This window comes from Primulina huaijiensis, chromosome 2 (genome assembly GCF_012295235.1).
Source record: "Primulina huaijiensis isolate GDHJ02 chromosome 2, ASM1229523v2, whole genome shotgun sequence".
NCBI lineage: Eukaryota > Viridiplantae > Streptophyta > Magnoliopsida > Lamiales > Gesneriaceae > Primulina > Primulina huaijiensis.
In genome coordinates this window covers 22,466,920-22,478,500 of record NC_133307.1, presented here as the reverse complement: position 1 = coordinate 22,478,500, position 11,581 = coordinate 22,466,920, and the positions used below count along the sequence as shown (strand labels likewise).

General features: G+C 34.0%; 2 protein-coding genes and 1 long non-coding RNA gene across 5 annotated transcripts in view; all 3 read left to right on the top strand.

The window, feature by feature from the left end:
• Positions 1–1,370, top strand: part of LOC140970487 (protein WVD2-like 1) — a 9,593-nt gene extending 8,223 nt beyond the window's left edge. For all 3 annotated transcript variants that reach the window (XM_073432249.1, XM_073432257.1, XM_073432266.1), the window contains exon 7: positions 812–1,370. In XM_073432249.1, coding sequence (XP_073288350.1) covers positions 812–1,099 — 288 coding nt within the window. In that variant the 3' untranslated portion in view covers positions 1,100–1,370. The remainder of the gene's footprint in view (positions 1–811) is intronic.
• A 4,019-nt stretch (positions 1,371–5,389) lies between these two features.
• On the top strand, positions 5,390–7,117 carry LOC140970481 (uncharacterized). The gene is made up of 2 exons (XR_012174142.1): positions 5,390–5,526; positions 5,896–7,117. It is a non-coding gene; the product is annotated as an uncharacterized lncRNA (long non-coding RNA).
• A 1,740-nt stretch (positions 7,118–8,857) lies between these two features.
• LOC140970470 (uncharacterized) lies at positions 8,858–10,383 on the top strand. Its single transcript, XM_073432233.1, has 2 exons — positions 8,858–9,604; positions 10,213–10,383. Exons 1-2 carry the CDS (start codon positions 9,085–9,087, stop codon positions 10,302–10,304), a joined length of 612 nt encoding a protein of 203 aa, XP_073288334.1. The 5' UTR covers positions 8,858–9,084; the 3' UTR covers positions 10,305–10,383.
• The last annotated feature ends 1,198 nt before the right edge of the window (positions 10,384–11,581 follow it).

The following is an 11,581-nucleotide window of genomic DNA, read 5'->3' as shown; positions in this document are numbered from 1 at the left end:
AAAAAATAAATTAAGTATGTTTCTTGAAATTCGATCGGCATGATATATTCGTTCCTATTTGTTATGAAAATCTTTGAACAATTTGTTGATTGATATTCGTTATAATATTTGAAAGCATGTTTGAAATCTTTGAAATGCACTGTAATGATTCGAATTAGAAATGGCAAGGAAATTCCGATATTTGATATGTTTTGTTTAAGGCCCTGATGCGGTGGGTTATAATAACCGTTCTTTTGGCCTCGCCCCTTAGAGGAGTAACATATAGGGGACTGATCAGTAAACCATGAAAAAGGAGATGATTTTCAGTGCTATGTTTGTATCTTGTTCATATTCGATTCAACATGCTTAAGATTGAGATTATAATAATGTATTCGTATAATTATAACCTTGATATTCGTTATGCCCGATCGGCCCCCATTTACTGAGTATTTCCCAAGTACTCACCCCTTACATTCCCTTAGTTATATTATCGTGTTATACGCTTCCGCATTTCGTTTTAATCGCATTGTAAAGACGATTATTGATTTATGTAATAGACTGACTTTTGGCTATTTGATGTACTACGTGGCTTGTTGTTATACGGTTTTAAATTGTTAAACAACGCCGATGACACGTCTCGATTTCGGGGCGTGACACTAATACCCTTTGTTATTACATATATCAAAACCTCGTTACATGAGTCAAAACCTTATGGTATGAGGGCAAGGAAAAAAGCGAAGGCCTTGTCATGTTTCCCATTTTCAATTAGTAAATAAAGTCCCAATTTCCTTATTGTTTTGCCTATTCGTCACGAAATATTCTATTAATGCAGCTGCCTTTGACGCGTCCCAAGTCCCCAAATCTGACCCGTAGAAAGAGCCATGGCGATGAAGCCAAATCATCTCCAGCCGAAAAGGGACTTCGTGGACAAGCAACTCGTCACAGCACAGGCGTTTACGGAGAAGGTAAAGGCTCTTCCTTTACCCCTAAAATCAAGGATCAGATCAGTGCACGTAAATCAAATGGAACCAGCAAATTCAAGTATCACCCTCGGCAACTGAAAGAGGTAGCTGAAAACCCCCCACTCAAAGAGCTTGGAAGCGCAGAAACGGCCTATTGAATCGTAATTTCCTTCAGTAGGCTTAGCCTTTTCTTTTCTTAATGCTTCATTAAAAAAAAAATGTTGGTGGAGAAGGCAACTTTCCTGCCAATGGACATAGTGACTTGTCAAAATTTACGTCTAAATTGTGTTCTGTATATTTTAATGTAATAAAATAATTCATAATGTTTTCATGTATCGAGTACAATGGCTGCCTTTTGAACTGGACACTCTTATAATGCTTCTTGTATTGTGTACGAGGGTTGCTTTTTTGGAACGTTATTGCTTTGAATTATTTCCACCTTCCGATCTTGTAGAGCTCCATACCCCTGAGTAAACGGATCTTTGAAAAGTGTCGACTAATCCGTAGGTGGGTGCGCATTACATCTATGAATTGAAAGGTCCGAATGATCAACTCTGCAATAAGTTATTAGAATCAATAAGTCTTCAAATTGTTCATTTGAAAAAATGAAAATCCTTCTTATTAGATTGAGAGAGCCGGCAAAAAATATGTACCTACGATGCATCCATAGTCGACACGATGACACGAACTCGCATGAACAAGGTGTGGTAATATGTATTTTTTTTTCAAAAACTTGTGTCCGTACCGCCATGATACTCGTGTTTCATGTATTTCGGATGTATATTAATTCAACAATGAAGCATGTTGATATTCTATTGTATATATAAATAAAGTTTAGCCAAATATGTCACACGGGTGGGATGTTTATATTATGTTATATTTTTTGTCAAGAAATTGGATCCCTTTTTTAAGGGTATATGCGTGGTAGTGCGTGCCGTTTCATTGAATTTGATGAATTATGGCTAAGACAATTTCTTTCCCTGTTTTCGGGAACTCGACTACTTTTTAATCCATATAAAAATAGCCAGACTTCTTAAAGCTATAAGCGCGGATCTCGAGCTCCAGACTTTTCAAGCTTAAACGAGATTAACACAGGTTTAAACGTGATAAAACGTTTTTTATCTTTAGTATAATTGTAATTATCTCAAACCAATAAATAGATAAAATAATACATAAATATGATAAATTTAAGTCTAATGCATTAATTCTCATATTTATAAAATCATAAAAATATCAAAATTACAGTCATTATTTGTTTTTTCAACTAGACCACGTTAATTAAAAATGTTAAATATTTGTCAAATCATTATCAGACACGCTTAATCATAATTAAAATTAAAAAATAAACATCTAAATTATAAACTTAATTTATTATTTTAAAATAAAAAGACATATCTTCAAAATAAAAAAATTAAAAAATAAATAGATGCGATTAATTGTGATTAAACACGCTTAATTTTACACCTTAATTATGCTTAATTCGGTCAAACTATAGTAGTTTGACCGCTTTTTTCTGCTTTCTCCGAAGCAGGGTGTTTTTGCCGAGCTTCAAGTTTAAGCGCGCTTAAGCGAGCGCGTTTTTTAGAACACTGATTGCAACTACTGAATCAATGTGTATTTTTGTAAAGTTGTTTATTTGTAAGACAAAAATTATGCAAAAACAAATTCTTAGCTTGACCCACCAAATTTATAACATATGTTCGTGACTTTCATATTCAAATATGTCTCAATATTTTAATTCAAATCAATTATCTGATAATTTCTAATTTCTCATTTTTTTTAAAGACTCATCTTCTATGCATCAACACGAATCAGTTCTGCATTACAATACTCTAAGAAACTTTACCTAAAAAAGAAAAGAATATGAATACTTGGTCAAATTTTTATCAATATTCTTATTTATTAGTAATAAATCAAGTCTTCAATTATCATGATATAATTGAAATTAATTTAAATTAAATAAAAAGAAAAATCCAAGATCCAATAGTTCTAGCTACAATAACATTAGGAACCAATAATGACGGACGATCAAAAATAAATTCTTCATAGCTTTCATATCAATGTAACAAGAAAATTAACAAGATAGTAGATAATTTAACATCATGTTATAAGTCCAAATATTTCATATGTGCCCTTTATTAGTTAGTTAGGAACATTGTAGTTAGATATATATTAGTATGATTATTAGTTGTCATTTTTTCTCCATTTAAATTGTTCATTTTTTTTTCTCTTTTTTGTTATTTTTCTTAATGTATGGTGAGTGGATGGATAAAAAAATTTGTTTCAATTCATATTGTTATATATGTGTTATGCTTATTATCATTTGTTAATAACAAGAGTTTTATAAATTGAATTGTAATTGTAGATATATTTTTTTAATTTCTATTACATATAATTGGTGTAAATACACATATTTTATGTTAGTTTTAATAAATGAGCTATTAATAAATTACGTTTCACCTCATGTTTGGTATATTTTTTTAAAAGCCCGCTAGAATCTAATGGAATTTTGATAAATGTTGGTCAATGTGTGAAGACATCCGAAAAGTTTTAATATTTTTTTTACCCAAAAAAATAAATTTCGAAATCTGCAAGTCGGGGTGGACGTCGAGAGTATTTTCGGGTAAGGGTTTTTCGGGTCAAGTAGTCATTTCGACTACCTTAACCGACCTGAAATTTGTTAGCAGCCGGTTTGAAAAAACTGAAGGCCTATTCGGATCCTCCGAACATATCGGACCCCGAATGTGAGTTCGGACCTTCCGAACCCACTTGGACATCAAGACAGAAACATTTCCAATGAAATTTGACACGTAGTAGTTTGGATCTTCACAAAAACTCTTGTGAGACGGTATCACGGAAAAATTTCGTGGGTTGAATCTCTTATTTGGATCATTCATGAAAAAAGTATTACTTTTTTTGCTAAGATTGTTATTTTTTTATTGTGAATATCGGTATGATTGACCTATCTCACGGATAAAAATTCGTGAGATCGTCTCACAAGAGACTTACTCTTGGACCTTTAGAACCCTGGATCAGAGCTTTTGATCTCACTCGTCCGATGAGGTGTCAAAGCAAACATGACACGTGATGCAGAAGCATGTTCAGAGATTCGAAACTCAGCCTATATGCCATTCATGAATTATGATTCATTTCCAAGTACACCTCTCAAGCTTTCACTCTTGAATTTTGATCATATGTTAGGCATTTCTAGCCATTTCCAAAGACCGCACGAGTTGCAAAATGCTTCTGGGGTAGTAAGAAACTCAAGGACCGAATGACAAAGCAATCATGTCCAAAGTACTGACGACGAAAGTATTATCCAAGAGCTTTAGAAATCGTTTGGGGATAAAACATAATCTTTATAACACATATTTAAAATATATGAGCATACCAGATAGAAAGAACATGTTACTGAAAAGTTAGTAATTTTATTATGTTTGATGTCTAAGAACAGTGAGTAGCCATCCAATATCACAAGGACAATATTGATTGAGATATCCAGTCGAGTGTGCATTCTTATGTGTTGCATAATTACTTGTCATATGATGCATGTTAATATTGGCATAGATGCGAGATTGTATATCATGTTGATCGTGTTATCTATTGAGATAACCCTTGATCTAGAAAGGGTCGCACACTTAGATCTCTCTCTTGAACAATCGGGTACTGAGAGCCACCCACTGACTCAACGGATCAATGTGCTATGCTGACCTATGACTTTTGTAAATATAAATTAATCTAACATACAAATATATATGAATATTACATAAGTGTGTGTAAGAAAAAAAATTAAATTTTTTTACACAAAAAGTTTTAAGTTTTGAAATCTGCACACGGGGGTGGACGTCGGGTCGAGTATTGTCGGGTTCGAGCAGTCATATCGACGACCCCTACATGGCTCGAAATTTTTTCTTTTTCAACTTATATATGATGCATGTAAACTTAATCATTAATGTTAGATGCAATGATCCAATTTCATTTTGGAATAAAATTATCATTTAAACATGATTATAGTGTCATTAAAGAAAATTCGAGCAATTTATCAGCAACCACTTTGGAAAGACCAAAAGTTGGTTTGGAGACTCCAAACGGATTAAACCGTCCAAAGGTGAGTTCGGACCTTCCGTACCCACTTGGCCAACAAGAAAGAAATGCGTCCAATGAGTATCGACACGTAGCAGTTTGAACTTTCTGAACCTTGGATCAGAACTAACGTTCTCACTCGCGACCTTCCAAACCCACTTGGTGAGCAAGACATAAACGTGTCCGATGATCATCGACACGTAACAATTTTGACCTTCCAAACACCTGTATAAGAGGTTTTGATCTCACTCGTCCGATGAGGTGTCAAAGCGAGCATGACTCGTGGTGCAGATCAGAGCTTCCGAACTCAGCCTATAAATAGGCCATTCAGATTCATTTCCTAGTATACCTTTCAAGATCTCTCTCTCGAATTCTGATCATATTCTAGGCATTCTATCCATTTACAAAGACTGTAAGAGTTGCGAAACTCTTCCGAGGTATTCGGTAACTCGAGGATTGAAAGACGAAGTTATCATCTCCAAAGGACTGACAACAGACATAAGTATAATCCGAGAGCTTTAGAAATAGTTTGAGGATATATTATAAGCTTTATAACACATGTTTAAAAGATATGAGCAGACTAGCTAGAAAGAGCATGTAACTAGATATATAGTAATATTGTCATGTTTGATATCTAGGAACAGTGAGTACACATTCAATTTCACTAGGACAGTTTATAGGCGCGTAAATACTGACTGAGATATCGAGATGAATATGTATTGTTATGTGTTGCATAATTATTTGTCATATGATACATGGTTATATTGTCATATATGTGACAATGCATATCATTTGATCATGTTATCAATTGAAACAAGTCTTGATCTAGCAAGTATCGCTCAATTCTCTCTCTTGAACGATTGAATACCAGGAGTCACCCACTGACTCGACGGATCAGCGTGCTACGGTGACCCATGACTTTACATGTCCAAGATCTTGACTGGAGTGTGAGAGCCACCAACTGACTCGACGGACCAGCGCACTACACACTCAAGATATCCCGTGATTGAGGTTGAGATTTCAGTGTTGATCCCTAATCACAGTTCACGATTCATGCATTTGCATATATTTGTATACTCATATTATATGAAATTGGAGATTTAATGGCTCATACCCTTGATTTTATCTTGGGCAACCTATTTTAACGGGCATATCTCAGGTTGGATGGGTCATACATACGGATAGGGAAGTAAATAGGTGAGATCCAAATTTCACCCGTGGATGTTCTGAGAAATCTTTAATTTGATTTTTTTTTAATTTTTTTTATATTTTGATCTTGAGATTGTACTCATAGCGCGTATATGTATGAAGTACCGCGTCAATGTACCCAACAAAACCCCCCTCCCCCTCGCACGCACCCATTTCTTCTCTCTTCCTCCCCGATCTAACACTAGCTCGGTGTTTCGCTCCAAACCCATTCCTTCGATCATCTTTTCGGTCATCTTTACGATGAGGATTCGTGGCGCAAAGCAAAGCCCAGCTGCAGATTACTCCGCCATTTCTAGATCTACTTCTTCATGGTCTTCTTCTTCATCTTCCTCATCATCATCAGTTACGGCCACCCATTCTTTAGCTTCGTCTCAGGATTCATCCAATTCTTCCCCATTTTCTCTGATCACTGCATCTTCCCGCTGTCCGGGCCTCGATCTGCTGGTTAAGGCCATTCACCAGATCACCGCCGGATCCGTCGTGGGTGTTCCCTACATTCAGCGACGCGTCACTATCAGAAGGAGGAGGAGGAGAATGAGTAGCTTGGACGGGTTTATTCATACTGGGATTTTGGGGGAAAAGGACCTACATAATGAGAAGAAAACGTGGACTATCACTAAGAAGACGAACAAGAAGAAGATGGGGCGGAGGACTGTTTATCAAATGGGTATGCAATTTTCTTGATTTTTATCTATTTGTAATGTAATATTGGGAGGTGAAATTTTTGGATCCTTGTATTATGTGATCTAATAATTTAGATCGGTAATAGATGTTTGCTTCTTTTTTTGTATGTTGTTTTGAATGGGTATCGATTTCTTCTTGTATCGGATTTTATGTAAGATAAATGAAAAAAAACATAAACTTGATATATTCTTTTTCCTTGATTGTGTGTTTCTTTAACAACATAAACACTACAAAGCTAATTGAGTCATACCATTCTAAGTTAAGATTCATGAAAACTCTATCATCTCTGTAAATCTGTGACCTTTTCTCTTTCTCCTCTTTTGGTTTTCTCGAGGATAATGGGATTTTTATTATTGTAAGAAATCGTGTGACTGTAGTAGGAATATGAAAAAGATTTTGGTGCTGTTGAAATGGGTTTGGAAGAAATTTCTTGATTTTTAATTTCTTTGTCCAAAAAAATTAAAGGTGGATTTTTCTTCAAACTTTGATGATTTTCTTCAACTTGGATAAAGTTCTTGCCAGGATCGTTCTATTTTCATGTATATAGCTTCAACTGATCATCAATCAGATGCTCTTTGCATGAAGTTTGAAGTTTGGAACGTGTCTCGCTAGAATAAATCATATATGATCGATACATAAATCCTGCTGAAATCTGAATTGAGTTTGGGTTCGAAAAACTGAGATTTTATTACATAATCGGTGTAAATCCTGCTGAATTGAGTTTGGTTTCGTTTCATTATTCTCTGCTGAAGATTCATCAAAACTTTTGGGTTGCTTAAACTTAGTGTTATTCGTGCTGGTATCTATGTTCTCATTCAGTATGAAATCAGTGCTCCAACTATAGATTCTCAAACTCGGCTCTATGAGCAACACTTTGCGCTAAACATACTCTGTTCTCTGATTCCTCATCTGACCTCACTACTACATTTTGCTGTTCTTCGACTACATCTTCCCATTAGTCGGTTCTTTAGAGTATCTTAGTCAAGCTCCTCATCACTCCACCGGTGGGATATATTGTATATATGCGTGTTTGTATGTATAGATCTATATAAGATCATCTACAAGTTCATTCCTTCCTCCAGCTGAAACTGTTTCTGGATCGTATTTGGCTGCTGTCATGCTTCATACATCTATATTCCTCAAACGGAATTTCTGAGGCCACTGTCGATTACTTGCGAAAGAGGTGGCATTTCAAGGTATGTACACCGTAAGTGAGGACCATAAGCAGGGGAAAATAAAGAAACTTTTGGGAAATCCATTATCAATATCAGAACTTTGATGCTCTCGTTGCTTACAATGAAATGATTGAAATGGGAAAGGGCTACACCATGGGATTACTCCTCCCATTGATGTAAAATCCTGTAGAAGTCATTGAGAATTCGCTATAAAGTGATGTATAACGATGGACACATATTCAATTGATCATTCTATATATGGTTATTCAAACTAACAAAAAAATTCAATAATTTTAATTCATCTGGATTTATATATTTCTAATACATTAAAATTTAATTTTTTTGTTTTAGAGAAGCAAGATCATGAATTTCAAATATAATATTTTATGTTATTTATATAATATTTCATGTGAATTATGATAAATTTCAAATTCACCCAATAATATTGTAATATGAAATCAATTCTACTTTGTCTAACTAATGTGTAAATAAATATAGTTTACAATAAAATTATAATCAAAATCAATGGATTTCACAATAAAACTATAATAAAAATCAATGGATTCAAATCCCACCCTCTGCTTTTATGCAATTGAATTGAATGGCTGATGACAAAACAGTTTTTTTTCTTAATATATAGCAAAAAAGTAATAAAAAAATAGAATAAGAAAGAGTTTGTTAAAAATGAAAGGTGAAGTTAAATTAGAGAAGCTCCATAATCAAAGGGCCTCCTCTCCCATTGAAGCTCTCTCAAATCATAGTTTCCTCTACAAGTGGTGACGTTCTTATTGTTCATCACAATACCAATAATTTAAAATATTAAAAGAGAGAAATCTTGATACCCTTCAAATTTTGGTGAACAAAATCACTTTGTTGTTATCCACCAGCCGGTGGCCCGAGGAGGTTCGCCACCCTCCTCGCCGCGTACTGGAAGTCGTCGAAACTCGCATTGTTCCACAGTACATGCGTACATTTAGTTAGAATCTGAGTCGATGGGAGAGCAGGAAAAGAATTCATCAAATAATGAGAATATTATCGAGTCATCCTCGTCATCATCTTCATTATCCTCTTCTTGTGACGAAAGAGAGGATTTGCAACGTTTAGAGCGCGCTCCACCCTTCTGGAGGACGAAGAAACGGCTGTCGAAACAACTCTCCATGTGCGAAACACCCCGTGACATGGCGTGGGAAAGGCGCCGTCGTCAATTTCTATGCCAAGAGAGGCGTCGAAATGGGGTAAACGATGATGTGATCACGGATGAGGACATGAATGAATTGAAAGGTTGCATAGAATTAGGCTTTGGGTTCAACGAAGAAGATGGTCAGAGGCTGTGTCCCACCATTCCTGCCTTGGATCTTTACTTTGCTGTGAGCCGACAGTTTTCTAGTAGTCCCATCTCAAGCCCAGCTAGCAGTAGTGGCTCCACCTCATCCTCGACGTCCCTCGGTGTCCGATCATCATCGTTCGGGAGCCCGACGAGCGATTCTGATTCATGGAAGATTTGCAGTCCTGGTATGTTCCAACGTATCATTCTTAGGCCAGTTCGATCATGTCTGAATATTCCATGTTCCATACATGATTTTGAATAAAAATCACTAAAATCATGTCACAATGAAAATTTTATATCAAACACTTTTCCCATTTCAATATCACGTTCCTTTTTCCAGTTATTTCCTGTTTATCACATCTTTTCACACTCAGTATCTCCTCCATATAAATATTTAACAAAATGATATTTGTTTGACGATGAATTTGAAACATTAACATTTTTTTAATATTTGTTCATTGATCGGAATGACCGATCCAATTCAGATTTCCCATCCCATTCTATCCAAGATATGATTGATTTAGTTTTGACAAAATTATGTTGATTTTAATACTTCTTTTAACTCTTTGTTTCTTAATATTGACCAAATTTGATATAAAATATAAAATTATTTGATTTTGGATATATAATATCTTTGTTTGTATCTACGTCATGAATCATTCTATATTACACATGTCAGTCTTTAGAACATCAAAATATATGTCAACTTATATAAAAATATGAAGGATTCACATGATCTAATGATATTATAGAAAAAAACCGTATCCCTAATAATATATATGTATGGGTGCAGGTGATGATCCTCAACACGTAAAGACGAAGTTGAGGCATTGGGCTCAAGCCGTGGCTTGTTCTCTCATGCAATCCTCTCCCTCTCCCTCTTGAAGCTCTACATTTTTATGGATTGCTTGTACAATGAAATTCAAGAGATTGATGATTAATGATTATCATTTTTTCATGAATATTCACTACAAACGATTATTTTTAATTATACACAGCCTCTCACCAATCCAAGTACTCATGTTTTATAATCAGGGACGGACCTAACATCTTGATCTAGTGTAGACAACGATATACTATCACTAATAAATTATAAAATATGTATAAATCTTTTAATCAAGTAATTCTAATGCGATTCAAAATAATTATCTTACAATTGGTCTTTTCAAGTCTTCACATTTTGAAATTTTTGTAAAATAGCTTTATTATCAACCGTTAAAAATATTTTTTTTATCTACATAGACAATGTGCTATCATTCATTGAGTCACAACTCATTTGATTGAAAACATCTTATCTACGGTCGCAACAGTTAGAATTAATATAAAATAAAATAATATTAGCAATTTGATTATTTATTTAAAAGTAATTTATTGTGATTGTGTAATAATAAATAATAAATTTTCTTCAAAAAGACAATTGAAACTAAATATATATGATGCAAAAATTAGAGAAAGAAGTAATTATTGTTATTATTATTATTTAAATGAAAGTTATTATTGTTTTTAATTGAAATGATACGAGAAAAATGATGAAAATATACATTTTAAATATAAAATTAAGTGATTAAAAGAAATTTTGGAAATGATAAAAAAATATAATCAACTCACCAAAAGGTTAGTTACTACACTGATATATAACTTTAATCAATAGCCGATATATAGGTTGATCAACGAATTTACATACTGTTACAAAAGTGAATATATTATTATTATTTTAAAAAAAACATGACCTATATTCAGTGTGCCACAAAATTAGGAGGGTTGACAAATTGTTTTTGCTCCCGCTAAAGTTCACAAAACTCTTGTGAAATCATTTCATGAGTAAATTTTGTTAGATACAAAGACGAAGTTACATATGTTTCTATCCGAGCTTTAACCAAGGTGACCTAATTTTTTTAAATTTGTTTATATATTTGTTTTAGAAAATTTTGGACTTATTTAATATTAGTCTGGATAGTTCAATTTAAAACATTAAAAGATTCTAAAGTTTAAAATCCTGACTCGAGTGACTCAATTTCCTGGCTCCGGTGAGAGGAATATCCGATCCTGTCCAATTCATGAAAAATATTAGTTTTTATGACAAAAATGTTATTTTTATGATATGAACGGATTATGTTGAATCGTTTCACGGATATAAACTCATGAGACCGTCTTACAAGAAA

Bases quoted from the DNA above. Each gene is read 5' to 3' on its own strand.
- LOC140970470 (XM_073432233.1), top strand. From the start codon at position 9,085: ATGGGAGAGCAGGAAAAGAATTCATCAAATAATGAGAATATTATCGAG. The intron at 9,605-10,212 runs GTATGTTCCAAC...GTATGGGTGCAG, and splicing joins ATGGAAGATTTGCAGTCCTG to GTGATGATCCTCAACACGTA.